This window comes from Haliotis rubra, unplaced genomic scaffold (genome assembly GCF_003918875.1).
Source record: "Haliotis rubra isolate DU_JTF1 unplaced genomic scaffold, ASM391887v1 Scf789, whole genome shotgun sequence".
NCBI lineage: Eukaryota > Metazoa > Mollusca > Gastropoda > Lepetellida > Haliotidae > Haliotis > Haliotis rubra.
In genome coordinates, this window is record NW_025767511.1 from 22,460 (window position 1) to 42,912 (window position 20,453).

The window sequence follows — 20,453 nt, forward strand, 5'->3', positions numbered from 1 at the left end:
GAGGAGATTCACTAGCCACCCTAGTTGAGTGAGAAGCCTGATGGTAAAGTCCAGCTGTAGTCTGAGATGACTGGGATCTTGATGAGCCTGAATCCCGTCGTCTAGGTAGAACGCACTGCGTAGACCTCGATGATGTAGGTATGTGACTATGGGCTTCGTCACTCTTGTAAACAACCAGGGGGCCGATGATATTCCAAATGGCAGGACTTTCCATTGGTAGTGTCGTCCGTCTAGTACGAATCTCAGGTACTTCCTTGATTCCGGATGTATAGGAATATGCAGGTATGCGTCCTGTAGATCTATGCTGGCCATGTGGTCCAACGGACGGACGAGATGTAGTAGTTGTGGTAGATGAATCATGCTGAACTTTGCTGGTTTGCGTAGATAATCTCTGTTGAATGTCCTCATGTTGTAAATTAGTCGGAACTTTTCTTTGGAGTTTTTCTTTGGTACGAGGAAAACTGGGGAGTAGAATCCTGGTGAGATCTGGTCCTGGTCTATCACCTCTATAGCGTCCTTCTCTAGTAGAGATGTGACCGCTTCTTGTAGCCTCTCTGTCCGATGGGTTGCAAAGTTGAACCTCTGTGGTGCGTTTGTTAGTGGAGGGGCTGCTTGTAGTTGTATGTGATATCCGTCTCTTAGGATGTTGGATACAAATGGATCTTGAAGAATTCCCCAGTTCTCCCAGTAGCGTTGTAGACGTCCACCCACTTGGGAAGGTTGAACAGGAACGGCTGGAGGGTGGAAGACTACAGTCGTTCCGAACCCGTCTTTCATCGTCTATAGCCTCTGGCGCCTCTGGGTGCCCTGCCTCGTCCGGGTCGTCCTCTACAGTTGCCGGATGGGCGACGAAAAGAATCCTTTCCTCCTTTGGAGGTCCCCATTTTCTTTTCTCTTGATTTCTGGATGCCTGCAAATTTGGATTTGCCAGAGTAGCGTTGGGACGTCTGTCTGATGACACTGGCTAGTGTATCAATGGACTTGATCAAGACTTCTCTAGATTCCTTTGTGACTTCCTTGGCGACCTCGTCAATCTCCCCTGCGAAGATGGATGTTGTAGACCATGGACCTCTGTACAGCGTCTTAGTGAAGCGTTCACTCCAGTTGCATGATGACAATAGTCCTTGTCTTCTAGCTAGCGTCAATGCTGCTGATATGGAAGATAGATGCTCCGACATAAATTGGTGGTCCTTTTTCTGCGTTAGTAGGGCAGAATAAATCATCCGGTCTTCCTCTGCAGTAGAGTTCTTAAACTTGGTGATGAGCGTCTCATTAACTGCCCTGGATCTGTTAAGTCCGAAGAATATCCTTCTGGTCATAGTGTCTATCTGTGCCAGCTTTTTGTCATCAATCTTGTAAGATTTGGTCCGGGAGTCGTTGATGATTTTATAGTTCTCATCTATCTCTTGTGCCTTCATGAACGGGTCCATGTTGTGTAGTGAGAACTTCTTAGGAGCCTGGAACTTCGTTGCCTTCCTGAAGGCTGCATCTAAATCCTCTGGTACTTCCGAGATGGGATCAATTGGAGGTAGAGTGATCGTGGCCACATCATCGTCCTTCATTAGGTACGTGAGTGCTTCATTCTCTTCCTTAGAGGGTGACGCTAGGTCCAGTCCATTAGCCATCCAATATTTTATCTCTGAGTCCGAAAATATGATACCGCCATCGTCCTCTGTATCATGTCCACTGGTATAAGAGATCGTTGACCATCCTTTGTTGGGGATCTGCGTGGGGATCTGCGTGGCGATCTACGTGGCGATCTACGTGGGGATGAGCATGTTGAACTACGTGTAGTTCTAAGAGGCGATCTGTAAGGCGACCTGCGTGTAGGTGAGAGTCTTCTAGTCCGGGATTGCCTTCCTGGCGATCTTGTTGTTGACGCTGTTGAAGATAATTCAGATAACCTTCGCGCAGGTGAGAGATTTTGTTGAGGGTATGAGTCCCGAGACGTCTCTCTCGACCTTCTAGGTGGTGTAGGTTTCTTTCTCTGCCAAGTGGGTAGCCTGCGTGAAGGTTCTTTATTAGCCTCATCATCTGATGACGATCTCATTGGTTCTGAAGAGCATGCCGTCCTGCGCGCAGGTTTGCTGACGTCATGAAGCGAAGATCTGCTCTTCGTCCTAGAGCTAGATTCTCTGGTGGGCCTCTCAGATGTATCATCAGTGTGGGGTCGTTCGTGCAGGTCTGGATCCTCTCTGAGGTTGATGACTTGAGCATGAGAGCCGCCTGGCTGTCCATCATGCGAGGTTCTTTCCTGCGCGAAGCGCTTCTCCATCATCTCCATCATCTGTTGAGAGAATTGCTGCATGAAGGTCCCAGGGTTGAATGTCTGCGACAATTGTAGTGATGTCGTATCTGAGATGGTAGCGATATGGTCCAGGGATCGCTGTGCCTCATGGATCTCTGCTGTCAGTGTAAAAGGTAACTCGGACTGCGTAGATAGGGCTACTGACGTTACCGTTGCTGAGGCCTGCTTCCTTTTCTTATGCTGTATCTGTGGGATGATCAGCAGCGGCTCATCATAAAATCCTCTCTCTTCCATCGGGACGATTTTGGCCAAAAAAGTCCTCGTAATCTGCGAAGAACTCCCCGTAGAGCTGCTTGAAATCTTAGGGGTGTAAGGCTTCTTCTGCGACGAAGATGGCCCCTTCTTCTTCGTATGGGTTGAGGAGTTGTCCGATGTAGAAGACCTTTTCTTCGGTGTAATGGCGGACAACATCCCACGCCCATCTTCAGAGGACGCCTCCGGCAGGTCACTGGATGGAAGTATGTCGTCTGACAATGATGGACAGCTCTTGAGGGACTCAGCCGGTTTATCCATGACTTGCAAAAGTCATCTGGATTTATCCTTAGCACACCTAAGTACAGAGAAATAATAATTATTAAATTGAATTTGTGTAAATTGCTGACATAAGTTACAGCGAGAGCTGGAAGTACATATTGTTGTGCAACTGGGGCACAGTAAATGCGGGTCTGCAGCAGATAACCTAAACCTACAACGAAAACAGGTTTTCATGAAATGTAAACAACTGAACAATCACGTAAAAAACCGTGAATAAACAGTCAAATTACGAATAAATTTCAAACCATATTGTAGAAGGATACTCCCTAAAGCCTTATAAAGGTAACTTATAGGGAAATAACTAATTAATCAAAGGATATAGTGCCGTATTGGAGACACAGGCGCTCTCCCAACCGTCCACTAGGGCGAAGAAGGAGAGAGTGAAGCATGGGAAGACGGGTGGCGCCGTTTTCCCGCCAAAACCAGAGGGACACAACTCGTGGTGAGTAGTGATTTTACGTCTGCTTTTTTTTAAAGGGAGCTTCAAAAAGGAGATACAAGTGTTCCACTAACGTTCGGGAAAGGAAGGAGACAAGCAATAATACATGAGTCAGGATAAGGAAAAATAATAGCTTTACGTTTCTACCATCGATAAATCGCTATCAGAGTCTCAACAATTGAATGCATCGATAGTTTGATGCATCCTTACAGCCCTAATTAATTGGCAGTTGCTTGTAGCTCCTTATTTGTTATGGAGGGATGTTTGCTGTTCTGATGTTTTGGTGCCCTTATGGCACGCCTAATTCTTTTTTAGACATACCTCACCTTTAGTCATTTAATCCCCAATTCAAAACACTTGCGCAAATGACAAACAAGCAAAAACATTTATTAACTTTACCGCCCAGGAAATCACTGGAACTATGATGGATGATGTAAAGAAATCTGGTTGTTTTTCCATTAAGAGTTTTGGGAGTACTGATAGTTTGGTTATTGAAGAGGAAATTGTGTATGTTAGATATATTGAACAAGATAACCTGTCCCACAATTCTTAGCTATTAAAGGTGCTGGGACAGCAGAACAAATGAAGCTTAAGAAAACCATTTTAAACAGAAGACATATCAGTGATAACAGAAAACAGGTTACATTTGTACAACAAATTTCATGATCATCATCATTGCTACAGTCATCTATTCTGAAAACATGTGAGTTACCTGCTCTTGGCTGTAGGGGGCCCTGTGAGGGGCCCTAAAGGGATGGTTTCACTAAACATAACGAGTTTTTAGTTGGTAAAATATTTTACTGAAATGTTGTTACAACTGTCGTAGGTTTTTTAAAATGGACATTTTAATGCTTATATGTACCCCAAGGAGGACTTCTTCTGAAAAAGAAATGTGGGCACACTTCTAAGGCACACTTAGAAAAAAAGTATTTCTATCCCTGTAGTGTTATAATGGGTATAACGGGTAGCCGGGTCGGGTCGGGTAATAGGGGGTCAGGTTCCCAGGTAAGAAATTTGGACCCGTCCCAGCCCTAGTTCATCCCCACCACCCCTTGCTATCAATTACACGCGCCCCCCCGACACACACAGGACAACCCTGCCTACCTGTACGCTGGGGAGGCAGTGCGGGGTGACATCATCTGCTTTGGAACTGGAGATAGTGTCGGGGCCTGAAAATACAAACAATTGTCAGATTGACATGAACAAGGTGAGTGTGGGAGCAGCTTGAAAGGCTGGTGACAGACAAAAGTATTTAATTCCGTGACCCGAAATCACTGAAAAGTTAGGCTTGATCATGACTGACACAAATATTTATCAGTGATTGAGTGAATGCTCCATATCATCATCTATATCATCATCTATATCATCACCATCATCATCATCTATATCATCACCATCATCATCATCTATATCATCACCATCATCATCATCTATATCATCACCATCATCATCATCTATATCATCACCATCATCATCATCTATATCATCACCATCATCATCTATATCACAATCATCATCTAGGTCATCACCATCATCATCTAGATCATCACCATCATCATCATCTATATCATCACCATCATCATCTAGATCATCACCATCATCATCTATATCATCATCATCATCTATATCATCACCATCATCATCTATATCACAATCATCATCTAGGTCATCACCATCATCATCTCGATCATCACCATCATCATCATCTATATCATCACCATCATCATCTATATCACAATCATCATCTAGGTCATCACCATCATCATCTAGATCATCACCATCATCATCATCTATATCATCACCATCATCATCTAGATCATCACCATCATCATCATCTATATCATCACCATCATCATCATCTATATCATCACCATCATCATCTATATCACAATCATCATCTAGGTCATCACCATCATCATCTAGATCATCACCATCATCATCATCTATATCATCACCATCATCATCTAGATCATCACCATCATCATCTATATCATCATCATCATCTATATCATCATCATATAATAATAATAATAAATGTGAACTTATAATGCGCCTTTTCCATGCACAAGGCCCATGCTCAAAGCGCTAACAAAGTGAGTGGATAATATACATATATACAATAAGGGACTAGTTGCTATTCATAATGCAGTGAAAACAGATGAGTCTTGAGAAGTCGTTTGAAGGAATAAAAGTCAACTGCTGATTTAATGGTGATAGGGAGAGAGTTCCAGAGTAGAGGGGCAGAGCAGACAAAGGATTTCCTTCCAAAAGTTTGCAGTTTGAACCGAGGCACAGAGAGTAGGTTCAGATTTTGAGAACGGAGCTGTCTTTCTGGAGTGTACGGGGTAAGAAGTTCTTTCAAGTATTCTGGGCCTATGCCATTGAGGCATTTGTAGACAAAACACAATATTTTAAAGTCAATTCTTGATTTAACAGGCAGCCAGTGGAGGTTTTTCATGACAGGTGTTATGTGTGAGCGCTTTGAAGTTCTGCTTATGATTCGGGAGGCTGTATTTTGGACATTTTGCAATTTTGATAGCAGCTTCTGAGAAATACCAAAAAGGAGGCTATTGCAGTAATCAATTCTTGATATAACAAGTCCCTGGACCAGACCGTGTGCTGCATCACGACTGATGAGATGGCGTATTCTGCCAATGGCTCGTAGATGAAAGAAGCATATCCTGCAGAGTTGATTTACATGAGTGTCCATCGCCAGGTGTGAGTCAAGTGTAACTCCAATCTATATCTCATCATCTATATCATCATCATCATCATCTATATCATCGTCCGCCCGGAGAGCGGAAGGTCGCAGGTTCGATCCCCGACCGCGTCATACCAAAAGACGTTAAAATATGGTACTTGTTGGTCCCTGCCTGGCACTCGGCATTAATGGGTACAACAAGGACTGGTCGGCTCGGAGTCAGTATAATGTGTCTGAGTGGGGTATTCATGCTTCACTGCGGCATGGTATCTCAGTGGGCTAGCACTATAAAACCAGCTTAAGTCTGGGCTAGTACAAGCAGCCGCACATACACATACACACGCATGCACGTCGTCATATGAGCGAAATATTCTCAAGCACGATGTAAAACCCAATTTCACCTCACCTCACCTCTATATCATCACCATCATCAGCATCTATATCATCACCATCATCATCTATATCATCACCATCAGCATCTAGATCATCAGCATCTAGATCATCACCATCATCATCTAGATCATCACCATCATTATCAATATCATCATCTATATCATCACCATCATCATCTAGATCATCACCATCATCATCTAGATCATCACCATCATTATCAATATCATCATCATCATCTATATCATCACCATCATCATCTAGATCATCACCATCATCATCTATATCATCACCATCATTATCAATATCATCATCATCATCTATATCATCACCATCATCATCTAGATCATCACCATCATCTATATCATCACCATCATCATCTAGATCATCACCATCATCATCAATATCACCATCATCATCTATATCATCACCATCATCATCAATATCATCATCATCATCTATATCATCACCATCAACATCTAGATCATCACCATCATCATCATCTAGATCATCACCATCATCATCTAGATCATCACCATCATCATCTATATCATCACCATCATCTATATCATCACCATCATCATCTATCATCACCATCATCATCTATATCATCACCATCATCATCATCTATATCATCACCACCATCATCTATATCATCACCATCATCATCTATATCACCATCAGCAGCAACATCATCACCTACATGAGCACAATGTCTGGGCACAATGACAAGCGATGAAAAAAACTTTCACAGAAGCCTGACCTCTTGGGTTTCCATGCATGTCAACTGGACTTTATTTGTTGTGTAATAATGCACTTGGCAACTTTTCCAGCTATGTGACAGTTGTCCATAAATAATTGAGTTTGGACCAGACAATCCAGTGATTGACATTATGAGTATCAGCATGTGATGGGCTAAAATGATTAGCATCAAACAAGGCAGCACGCCAGATACCCGACTACTTTATTTGACAAGAAACTTGGTTGAAGGAAAACTGATTTCTATGGATAGTCAACTTCTTTATTGCAATGAGTACGACGTTTCGGTGTAGGTACTAACACCGTTATCAAGCAAGTGATACAACAACTGAAGCAAGGAGAATATATACATAGCTGCATAGTGAGTATATACAATTAACAAGGTTGATGTACATTGGATATTTGATAAGTGATTACAGCAGAGGAGGTTGATGTACAGAGTGATTGATTGTGATTAGAGTTGAGTTTATACAATTGATGAGTTGACGTACAATAGTTGTGATTACAAGCACAAAGGGGGGAGCATGGAAGCCAGATGGACAAAGGAGGCAGGGAAGGATTACTGGTGGTGGTCTTTGATTAGGTGGTGATAGGCTGACGAGATGAAATAATAAATAAAGAAGTTGACTATCCATAGAGATCAGTTTTCCTTCATCTTCACAACTTCTAAAATGCCTCTCAAAGAAGAAACTAGGTTGCAAAAAGCAATGATGAAGATCTCATTGTCAAGATGTAAGTCTAGGCTGCTGAAGACACTACTAATTCAGACCTCCATGCAATGCCATTTGGTCAAATGTAACTTATGTTTTATTTTGGAGTACACTTTCTCAGTAAAATACTGAACTACTTTGAATCGAGTCCCATCCGAGATTAAAACTTCAGCATAAGACACTAAAGTACCCACAGAGAAACTCTTCCTGAAAGGCCCAAGATTGAACCAGCACTTTACTGAGAAGGTGTAACCCCAAATATGACATTTTACTGACCTCCACAAGCAACAAGCATGGGTTGCTGAAGATCAGCAAGTCGGACCACTGCAGCGACTTACCATGGGCCTGTTGACTGAGAACTGAAGAATGTAGGTCTTCATATTCTGCATGAAAACTTTGTTGTAGAATCCGATGATAGAGTCGAACTCACTCCCATGAATGAAGGCACTCTTGTACACCTACAGCAGAGAAAACAACAGACGTAATCTCACCTCAAGTGTATGAAGGCACTCTTGTACACCTAGAGCAGAGAAAACAACAGACGTAATCTCACGTCAAGTGTATGAAGGCACTCTTGTAAACCTACAGCAGAGAAAACAACAATCTCAAGTCTCAAACAAGAAGACAAAGTCATCAATATCCCAACAATGGTAAAATACTCTTCAGGAATATGTCAACTAGTTATGATGTCAAAATTATGTCACATTGTTCTTCACATTATTCTAATGAAAACATACATATGTAATCTACTAATATACGAGCATGCTTGTATCAACAACAGACTGCCTGAGTGCTTCCATGTTTTGATGTACCTCAGTAATGCTGATACAGAAATAGAGTGATACTGTTGAAAACCCACAAAGTGGAATTACAGCACTGAAAGATTTTAAAGTTTTGCTCCTGAAAACAGAACTACCGCCAATTTCAGTCAATGGAGAACTTGTTGCCAAGGAAATGCAAAAATTATTTTATTCCGAAATCCAAAACTAGCAAAAGGCACCAGTACCAGTTTACCACCAGGCTATGTATGTGCCAGGTTTCGTGAAGAAACTCTGAATGGTTTTAGAGTTCTGCTCCGGAAAAGACCATCTACCACCAAAAAGAAAACCAACACCCATTTCAGTCAAAAGTAAAACTTGTTGCCATGGAAACACAAAACATATTTTATTTAGAAATCCAAAACTACCAAAAGTCACCAGTTCACTAAAAGACCTATCTATGTGCCAAGTTTGGTGAAGAAACTTTGAACGGTTTTAGAGTTCTGCTCCGGGAAAGACGAATTTTCATGGATGGACATACGGACCCACAGAGTCCAAAATAATACCCTTCGCAAAACGCGTTGTGTGGATATTAACCAAATAATATGAATAACAATGCTGATGGCAAGGACAGGCGCCGTGTCGGTGTATAAGAACCTCACAGGGACAATGGTTGCATTTACCGATTGATCCACATTTGCTAAGTTCCTGTACATGTGGACGATCGTCTTGAACTTGATCTCCTTCTCAACCACCTTGCAGATCCCGTACAGCGAACACATCATGATCTACAACATCAACCACACTATTATCACATCACAGTACTTGTTAGAACATATATGGTAACTTTGACAGATGTCAGGTGAGATATATCTTATGCCATGCCCACTTACTGTCTGGACCAAACAATCCAGTGATCAACAGCATGAGCATCGATCTATGCAATAGGGATACAATGACATGTGTCAACCAAGTCAGTGATTTTGACCACCCGATCCCATTAGTCACCTCTTTGGATTGATTGATTTGATTGATTGATTGATTAACGCCGCACACAGCAATATTCCAGCCATAGGTGATGGTTTGTAAATAATCAAGTCTGGACCACACAATCCAGTGAGCAATAGCATGAGCATCGATCTACGCAATAGGGATACGATGACATGTGTCAATTAAGTCAGAGAGCCTGACTACCCAATCCCAATAGTTGCCTCTTACGACAAGCATGGGTTACTGAAGACCAATTCTAAAATGGATCTTCAAGGGTCCACCTCTTTACGCCAAGTATGGGTTGCTAAAGACCAATTCTAACCTGGATCTTCATGGGTAAACTGAAAACCAGCCATCATCCTGGCCAAACTGAACACTGCATATAAAGTATAATTGTGAAAAAAGGCATTAAATCAAGTCACCACCAACCTGGTCGATGTGTCTGTTTTTCATCAGTGCTGGCTTGTTAGTGATGCAGTATTCAAAACATGTCCAGATCTTTTGTTGCTGAAGGAAACATTTTAACTTTTAACTGAGTTCAAAATCATGACAGTCCAATTGGACATTATGATAGGGACTTTCAAGCAAGCAGTTGCTACTGGCAACCTGCACAGGGACATAGGCAAGAGCACAATTCTACACTTGGAATTCTGCTATGAGGAACCATGTCATGTCTTCTAACCAGGGTGAAGTAGGTTGTGTATACTCATTGGGAACCTACACAGGGAATTCTACTGAAGTGAGGTAAGTCGTCTAATCCCAGGATCCCTACACTGTCATTTTTGGAGAAAGGTCATGCCTACTCACATGGGACGTACACTGAGAATTCTATGAGATAGGTTGTGCCTACTCACTTGGGAAGTACACTGAGAATTCTAGGAGATAGGTTGTGCCTACTCACTTGGGACATACACTGGGAATTCTAGGAGATAGGTTGTGCCTACTCACTTGGGACGTACACTGAGAATTCTGAGATAGGTTGTGCCTACTCACTTACACTGAGAATTCTGAGATAGGTTGTGCCTACTCACTTGGGACTTACACTGACCATTCTGAGATAGGTTGTGCCTACTCACTTACACTGAGAATTCTGAGAGAGGTTGTGCCTACTCACTTGGGACGTACACTGAGAATTCTAGGAGATAGGTTGCTTGCCTACTCAATCTGGGAGGAACCTACATTTAGGAGATAGGTTGCTACTACTCAATCGAACTCACACAGGGAATTTTAACAGAGAGGTTGTGCCTACTCAATCGAACCTACACTGGCAATTCTAACAGAGGGTTGCCTTCTCACTTGGAAGTACACTGAGAATTCTAACAGAGGTTCAAGCGAGACCACTCAATCGGAACCTACACCTATTCTCGGAGATGCCTACTCACCACATCCTTGGTCACTTCCAGCATGGTGCACAACTTCTGGAGTTTGTGAAATCCTGTCCTCCCAACTGAAACAAGAGAAGTCTTTCAGCATTCCTCCATCACGCTTCTATGCTTGTCGAACAATGCTCTCTAACCCACAACTACAAGAGTTTACACCCTGGTGCACCAGTCTTCATACAACGATATGGTTCATCATACATTTTATTCCTTTATAGATACAAGATCATAAACTTGCTAAAAATGTTACTACTACTGAAGGACACTCCCATTCCCATACCTGAAATCCCATACCTGCTGCAAACCCGTTTAAACGCGGGATAGAATTGATCTTCATTAACCCATGCTTGTCGCAAGAGTCGACTAAGGGGATCGGGTGGTCAGACTCGCCGACTTGGTTGACACATGTCATCATATTCCAATTTCGTAGATCAATGCTCATGCTGTTGATCACTGCATTGTCTGGTCCAGACTCGATATCTACAGGCTGCCGCCATATAGCTGGAATATTGCTGAGATTTTTCTATGATAGAGATTTTGAAATTATTGGGGTTATTGGAAATTTCACAGATAAATGTTTTCTGACCTTTGCTGAAGAAAAGGTTGAGAGACTGAGATCGCCTTGGTGCTGGAGCGGACGCTCCATCTTGACCGCCCGGATTCCCAGCTCCTCTGGAGGAAGGACTGGAGTTCACAGGAAAGGTGCCATTTGTTGCTGATGGAGGAATGATACCTGACCGTGGATGCATAGGTGAAAGATACCTGTCGGGGAAGAATGAAGGGCTGTACAGGAAGTGATACATTGCATACATATTGCATACTAAATATATTGCACATGCTGTTACGTGATTTTCGAATTCAAAGTTCCACAATAGAAAATGAATGAATGAATGAATGAATGAATGAATGCCAATCCTCATCATGTATAACAATGTCACTTTAAGGTTAAAAACTCTGTGATGACAATTACAGCAGAGTATGTAATTTTTATGATAAAATTAATATTTTATACTTATCCTGACTCATGATTATTTGCTTTCTCATCCTCTCTTCCAAACGGTCAAGTGGAAACTTGAATCCTTTCAATTTCCCTTGAAGCAAACGTACAAGCACTCACCCTCAATTACCTCCATTGGTTTCCCGCCAAAACCGGCACATGACCTCGCCATGCTTTGGTCCTCACTCTCGCCGATATATGCCCCTCACAGGTCTACAGGGAAACCCGTGTGGTGAGAGGGGGCGGTTGGGAGGGCTTCATCTCATGAGTCAGGATAAGTATAAAATATTAATTTCATCATAAAAATTACATATATTTTCCTTATCCTGACTTATTTGCTTACTGAATCCAACAGAAAGGTGGTGGGTCAGCCACCTACGGGATTCCCTGCATGATTGTATTCACATCAGCGTTCGCTTGATTTACCCCCCTGGGAATTTTCTTCTTCTGCGGCTAACTTCAATATCTTCTTGATGCTAATTGGGAGGACCACCTTCTTATACATACGTATTAGAAGTAAACTACTTAGGATTTAGTATACTAGACGTTGTGTTGTCTAGATATTCTGCAACGATCCAATATGTTTACGGTAAGAACATTACCAAAACTGGTATCACGACCCATCTGTTAAGGCAAGAACATTACCATAACTGAGTCTATGTATCACTCATGCGCTGTCTTATCTCGTAAGACAGGGGAACATGGACTCTCAGCCGGTGGCAATGGAACAGTTGCCTGGCGTCAACGAGTCTGCATGACAAGGGTGAGATTCTTCATCGTCTGGCCGGCATAATGAGTTGCTGCGCTACGACTAGAGGGCCGTGGAGATCTCTTTCAGATAGTGGTTAGCGAAGACAGTGTCTGACTTCCAAAAGCAGCCTTCCATTATAGATGATATTGAGCAATTTCCATGTAGGGCGAGTGTCGAGGCCAACGCTCTTACTTCATGTGGGTTAGATGCTCTTGGAGGCTCTAACCCTGCTGCTTTGTAGGCTCTTAGGATCACCGCTCTGATCCAAAAGGAGACCGTAGTACGCGAGACTTCTACCGTCGTAGCGGGTGATAGCGGGATAAATAGACGCTTGAACTTCCTCCTTCTCATATCAGATCTCTCCAAGTAGATTTTCAGCGCTCTGACCGGGAATAAAGATAGATCTTGAGAGTCCTGTGGACCCAGGATGGTTGATAATGCCAGAACGTAGAATTGACGATCCGGTTGTCCCTGTAGCTGGTTCTTGGCTATAAAGTCCCATCTAAGGCCCAGATTGACTGCTTCCCTTCTTCCTGTGTCGAATCTCGTACGGTTGAAGTCAAGGGCGTGTATCTCTGACATCCGAGCTGCAGTAGCCAAGGCAAGGAGGAATATTGTCTTTTGAGTTAATAACTCAAATGTCGCCTGTCAGCAGCTCATATACCTCACTGATGAGGTTCTGTAGTACTATGTTGAGGTCCCAAGCTGGTGCCCTGAACTTCTGTTGTTGATCTTCTAACTTGAAAGATCTCAGCAGGGCTACAAGTTCAGGCACCTTGGTCAACTTCACCCCTGTCTTCATGATGATGACCATGGTGATGACCGAGCTGATTGCCACAAGGTAAGTAGACAATGTGGAACCCTTCAGATGTCTAGTGGACTCAAATGACACAAGTAATCTGTTACTTGTGGATTAGTCGCTCTTCTGGCCGTGAACCCTTGTCGAACAGCATACTGTTCAAAGCTTCTCCACTTGTCATCATACAGGTTACATGTAGATCTACGTAGAGCCAAGGTTACAGCCTTGGCTGCTCTAGTGCAGTATCCTCAACTCTTCAAGCAGTATGTGATATGCTCCATACGTGTAACTGGAACACTTTTGGGTCGCCATGACGCTGCTTGGTGTGAGGAAGGACGAGTAGATTCGGCCAGTCTGGGAGTCGTAGTACTGGTTCGCCGTGAAGATCTATGAGGTCTGGGAACCATAGTCTCGCTGGTCAGTAAGGCGCTACCAAAGTCAATTGTAGGACCCTCGTCCGCTGATCTTGCGTAGTACTTGTGGTAGTAGGATTGGTGGAGGGAAGGCGTATTCTCTGATATGGCTAAGGCGTCGACAGCCCATGCCAGCGGGTCTGGCACTGGCGAGACGAACGTTGTCACCTGGTTGAAATGGGTCGCAAACAGATCTATGAGAGGGCGGCCGAGGTGGGCTGTTATCCACTGGAACGCCTTCGGATGTAACTTCCACTCTGTGGGAGACGGACGTACTGGTCTGGATAGAGCGTCTGCTAGTCCGTTCCTTGCCCCTCGGATGTGGCAAGCCCTCATCTTCAGGTTGATTTCATCTGCGATGTCGAATAGCTGGAACGTCAGTTGAAGCAGAGGCGCTGATCTCGTGGACCCTTGCAGATTTATGTAAAAAGGCCACCGTGGAGTTGTCTGTGTGTATCATCAGTACCTGATCTGTTAACTGCGCCGCCCAATGTAGTACTGCTTCTGTTACTGCTTTCAGTTCTAGCTGATTGATGTGCAGATCTTCTCTGTTTGTGACCACAGCCCTGCTGTAACTTCGTTGTTGAGATGTGCCCCCCCAGCCTTGGAGGGACGCATCCACGTAGAGATGTCTGTTGTAATTTGGCTCTCTCAAATAGGTTCTGCCGCAAACATTCGACCTTACTGTCCACCAAAGCAGGAATTGCTTTAGATGTTGTGGGATGGCGAACTTCTGGACATTGTCTAGATGAGCTATCAGGAACCTCTGTAGCGGATGAAGTTGCAGTCTTCCTCTGCGGGTGAGAGCCTGTGCCGACGTCAGTAGACCCAAGATTCGCTGCCACGTACTTGTCTCGCTGTAGCTGAGGATACTTGAAGACCAACAGTTGATCTGTCAACGGTGGCGTCGACTGTAACTGGATGCTGTAGCCCTCTCGTAAGACTTCTGTGACGTAGTCGTCCTGTAGTACTCTCCAATTTTCCCAGTATAGACCCAGACGTCCAGCAGCGGATGACGGTTTTACAGGAACGGCTGGGGGTGGAAGCGCTCCGAACCTGCCCTTCAGTAACGGGATCTCCTGCCGGCGCCGGAGGCCCGTCCTCAGCCTGAGTAACTTCTAGTATTACTGGGATGACGAAAGGATCCCGTGTTGCCGCCACGTGTAGTCGGGAACTTCTTCTCTTTGACTCTCTGTATACCAGAGAAGCAGGATCTTAGTTGACTGCACTGAGTTGATTGACGCACCATTGTGTTCATCGTCTGTATGGACTTGATCAACATCAAGTCTTTGGAGTCTTGAGATACTTCACGTGACAACTGCTGGATGCCGCCATCAAACAGAGTAGGCACTGCCCAAGGCTTCCTAAGTAGAGGCTTGGTGTAGACATCTGGCCACCTACAGGAACGTAGCAGAGTGATGCCCGCCGATGTAGAAGCCAAGTGATCGGAGATAAACTCCTGATCCTTGCGCTGGACAACTAGTGTAGACCGGATCATCTTTTCTTCCTCCGTCTTAGGATTCTTGAAAGCGTACATCAGCGCCTAGTTGATGGCTCTAGACCATGCTAACCCGTAAAAGGCCCTACGGGTTGTCGTATCAAGCTGCGCCAATCTCTTGTCTTCTACCTTGTAACTGCGAGACTTCGAGTCAGTGAACAGGTAGAAATCTTCATCAACCTCAGGCGCCTTGTCGAACTGACTCATGTTGTGATGCCGGAACCATCTGCGGAGTATATTGCCCTTGTGTCTTCGAGGCCTTCTCAAAGGCTGCTTTCAGGTTGTCTGCTACCTGGGCAATGGGCTTCATCGGCGGGATAGTAATCGATTCGTAGTCATCATCCTTCATACAGTACGTCTCAGCAGGACTAGCATCTTTGGACGGAGACGATAACGGGAGACCATCAGCCACCCACGCCAGCATCTCAGCTTCAGTGAAGACTAGGTCATCATCTTCAGTATGCTGCCCCTCATCTGCCAGGCCGTGATGTCACGGTCTAATCTCATCTCCATCGCCTGATGGTATCAGCAAAGTCTTCAGCGTTGAGGACCTCTGTGTTGGTAATCGGATGCTGCTGCGGGACTACTGCAACTGACTCATCTGTCAACATCGTTGATGGGGGAGCGTTTGCAAACGCTAATGGGTTCCAGCCTGGAACCATCTGCTTCAGCACCAGGTACAACAACATCTGTTGATGAACGCTGCATAAGGGTATGTAGCGAAGACCTTGACGATCTACCAGAGTGGGACGATCTAGATGAATGCCTGGATGACGAGGTCTGCTTCCCTGAAGAAGCCGCCTTGTGTTTCTTATGTTGCGATGCCGTCTCTGCCGGAGGGGACTTCCTTTTACTTACAGTGCGCGGAGATACCTTCCCCCGTACGGGTTACGTCGCAGACTTCGACTGGGATGACATCGTATATCAGCGTAGCTTAAAACATAGTCACAGCAACTCACAACCCTCACAACTTCATCACTTTCTCACGCAGGCTGGTTAAACTCTGCCAACAGGTTGTGTAATTTTACAAGTCAAATTTTCTCAATTCAATTAATATATGAAGTCACAAATTCAATATATACACATATGATTATACACAATAATCAACATCAAGACATATTCAAACCATTAACCAGCCAAGAAGAACACCCAGGGTGTAATTCAAGCGTTGAGACGTGATGGATCACTGTTTACACATACATTTGTAAACAGACAGTCATCTGAAAACGGAGTAAAATGTGAATTAATTTGACACGAATTGTACAAATTTTGTTAATAATATGATAAATAACATACTAATAACCACATTCACTGTAGAATTTGTGCTACATATCCAAAATATTTGAAGTTATAAGCTGCGAAAGGACCCTGAAGTGACCGCCCAACCGTCTGCTAGGACGATAGAGGAGAGAGTGAGGACCAAAGCATGGCGAGGTCATGTGCCGGTTTTGGCGGGAAACCAAGGGAGGTAATTGAGGGTGAGTGATTGTACGTTCGCTTCAAGGGAATTGAAAGGATTCAAGTTTCCACTTGACCGTTCGGAAGAGAGAGCAAATAATCATGAGTCAGGATAAGGAAAAATAATCTTTTTTTATAAATTCAATATCCTTACGACAAAAATGGCTAGAGCAGGCACCTCAGCAAATAAGCAGCAAAAGGAGATATAAGTGGTGGATGGGCTGATATTAAAGTATTTTAACCAGTTATAGTGGACAAACTATACCTCAATCTCATTTCCTGAACATTATAGTTCATTTCTGAGCAAAAATGCATTATCGAAATTCCTTCTTTCAGACAAAACAATATTCTCAGACAAAATCTGATTATTTACAGACTGCCGCCATATACTTGGAACATTGCTGAGTGCTCAGTTAAAGAACCAGCAACCCATGCTTGTCATAAAAGGCGACTAACGGGAGCTGACTTGGTTGACCACATGTCATCTTATCTCAGTTGTGTGATTGATGTTCATGCTGTTGATCACTGGATTGTCTGGTCCAGACTCGATTATTTACAGAATTGCCACCATAAACCTGGGCCTAGATTTTCAAAGCTCTCTTAGCGCTAAGATAGTCTTAAGTGCCATACATTAACATTAACTTACGACTATCTTAGCGTTAAAAGAGCTTCGGAAATCTAGGCCTTGGAACATTGCAGAGTGCTGCGTTAAACAACCAGCCAACCAACCATCCCCCAGCCCATAACACCAAGCCTCCCTCCAAACATCTGCCCGTCAAAACATACAGTCAGACCCTTTAAATAATCTACAAATGTATTCAGCGAACAGGATCTCCTCTTGTCGATCTACATCACGAATCTACATTCTCACATGTCTGCAGCTGTGTTTGTGTTGTGGGAGTTTGGAGACGAAGTTGACGGAGACTGCGGTTGTGTCATCATGATGTCCGAGTTTTCGATAGCACTAAATAACGATGATCCCTGTGAACGAGAGAGAAAACTTACAGTAAAACAAGGGCAGATTTTTAAAATTTGTCCTTACACCAAAAACTAGCATGAAATATAGGAGTGAGTAGGTGAGTGAGTTAAGATTTTTCTTCACATCAGCAGTATTTCAGCCATACCATGATAAAACAAGTTTTATGGAAAGATAGGAAAGACAATCTATAGTTTGTTACAATGCCTAACTGTGATGCACTGGCGAAAGAGATCAATAATTGGTAATATCTTTGATCATCAATTTGAAAAATATCTTACATAAATATTTTGATGAAATACATTTATAAATTACACACAAAATCGACAGTTATGTTTTTATTCATGGCCGTATCAAGATCAGGTTCAATTTGTGTTAAGGGGTGACATTACTGGAATATTGTTAGAAATCACTGCATGTGTCCCCTATCACCAGTAAGTTGAAATATTTTGATTTCTTTTGGACCTCTTATCTTAATTTTCCTCAAAATGCTTTCAGCGATACTTAATGATATCCGATCAATATTTTGTGAATGATTATTTATGTCTAGAATCTGTATCAATAGGCAGCCTACATTATAATAGGCAGCCTACATTATACAAACCTCTTTCCAAGCAATGCTCTCCAAGATCTGTGTCTCAACCCACTGCAAGTGCTGAAGTATTAAAACAACATGTTTGTTTGTTTGTTCATTGACAAAGCAACCAACAATCTTACACATCTATCCCAGCGGCCCTTCACACTCTGGCGCAGTGATGACCTAGCATTACATCACTGCCACAGGCTAATTTGAATATCATGTGACCGTATTTTTCTCTTGTTTGTACACAAACACGCATATTCGTAAATACTGAAAAGACTGGCCTAACGCAAGCTTTTCTCCATCCTCTTTATAATGTATTATATTGTTACATAATTATTATTCTACAACTGCAACAGTAAGCTTCATTACAATATATATTTATATATCGAACAAGCTGCATCGTTTGCTCTCAGACAGCTTCGATGACAGCACGTGGAGCCGTAAAGCCCATTTAGCCACTAGTCAAGACGAAGTCCAAGGTTCAATTCCCCTCATGGGTATAATGTATGGAACCAATTTCTTGTGCGCCCCGCCGGCATAAAGCTAAACTCACTCATTCAACTCACTGTTTAATATACACTAAGCACAAACTTTGATAATTTCTCTGGTGAGCTTGGGTTCCGCTCGGATGTAGCTCTCCAGCACTTTGAAGAAGTCGAAGGCCTGGAGATTGAACACATTCAGCACCCACGGGAAGCAGAACTGGGAGTCTTCCCGACCAATCTCACCGAGGGAGGGATTGCCTGGAACACAAGGCATAGAACTGTAACATCCGTACTAGGGGACTACTTTCCTTGTAGCTCTAACATATGTACTAGGGGAGTACGTCTGTCATATGGACTACTTTCTTTGTAGCTCTAATGTCTGTCATAGGGACTACTTTCTTTGTAGCTCTAATGTCTGTCATAGGGACTACTTATCGTATACCTCTAATATTTGTACAAGGGGTCAACTTTCTCTGTAGCTCGAACTTCTGTACTGCAAAGACAACTTTCTCTGCAGCTCTTGCATCTGTACCAGGGGAACTATTTTTCGTAGCACAAACACCTGTACATGGGGACTACTTTCCTTGTTGCTCTAACATCTTTACGGGGGTCTACTTTCTCTGTAGCTGTAACATCTATGCAAGGGAACTACTTTCTTTGAAGCTCTAATATCCATACTAGGGAACTAATTTCTCTGTAGCTTGAACATATGTACTGCAGAGACTACTTTCTATTCTAGCATCTGTACTATGGTGGACTATGTTTTTGTTGTGCTAACACCTGTGCTAGGGGACTACTTTCTCTGTAGCTCAAACACCTGTACTAGGGGGAATTCTTTGTTGTAGCTCAAACACCTGTACTAGGGGAATTCTTTGTTGTAGCTCAAACACCTGTACTAGGGGGAATTCTTTGTTGTAGCTCAAACACCTGTACTAGGGGGAATTCTTTGTTGTAGCTCAAACACCTGTACTAAGGGGAATTCTTTGTTGTAGCTCAAACACCTGTACTAGGGGGAATTCTGTGTTGTAGCTCTAACACCTGTGCCAGGAAGAGTAACTTTCTGGCTACGTTGAGACATAAACATGAAATTGGCTTAGTAATGGCCACAAAGATGTTTTTACGTATGGCTGCATTTTTCACAAATCATTTTTCTCACCCTGTGTGAACTCTTGAAGTTGTGATGACCACTATTCACCAAACATAACTTTATATTCTGATTTCGCTTAGTTGAATCAGAGCCCAATTTTCTTTTCTCAATATGAAGGATACACATCTGTAAATTTGAAAACCTATCTCAGAAGTAACTTACACGAAAGCCCATATGTCATCAGCACTATCTCCACCGAGGCAGCAAGGAGAGATCGATGGAAACTGTCCGAACACAGAAGCTTGCTGAAGTCATTCGTGGACAACCTCTCGTGCTCCTGGATCACAACAACAAAAACAGTTCACAACGTAATACACTTTCAATCATTCAATCACAAAAGTTTTCAGCAATTATATTAAATATTAGTTCAAAGCTGCA

The 20,453-nt window shown here is 43.2% G+C and overlaps 1 protein-coding gene across 1 annotated transcript in view; it reads right to left on the minus strand.

The window, feature by feature from the left end:
- Positions 1–20,453, minus strand: part of LOC124261083 (retinoblastoma-associated protein-like) — a 46,468-nt gene that overhangs the window by 14,778 nt on the left and 11,237 nt on the right. Inside the window, exons 7-16 of the mRNA XM_046695402.1 lie at positions 20,238–20,352; positions 19,035–19,186; positions 18,465–18,515; positions 17,756–17,865; positions 11,555–11,730; positions 10,972–11,036; positions 10,019–10,096; positions 9,283–9,387; positions 8,180–8,299; positions 4,386–4,450 (exon numbers count right to left, since the gene is read on the minus strand). Coding sequence (XP_046551358.1) covers positions 4,386–4,450; positions 8,180–8,299; positions 9,283–9,387; positions 10,019–10,096; positions 10,972–11,036; positions 11,555–11,730; positions 17,756–17,865; positions 18,465–18,515; positions 19,035–19,186; positions 20,238–20,352 — 1,037 coding nt within the window. The remainder of the gene's footprint in view (positions 1–4,385; positions 4,451–8,179; positions 8,300–9,282; positions 9,388–10,018; positions 10,097–10,971; positions 11,037–11,554; positions 11,731–17,755; positions 17,866–18,464; positions 18,516–19,034; positions 19,187–20,237; positions 20,353–20,453) is intronic.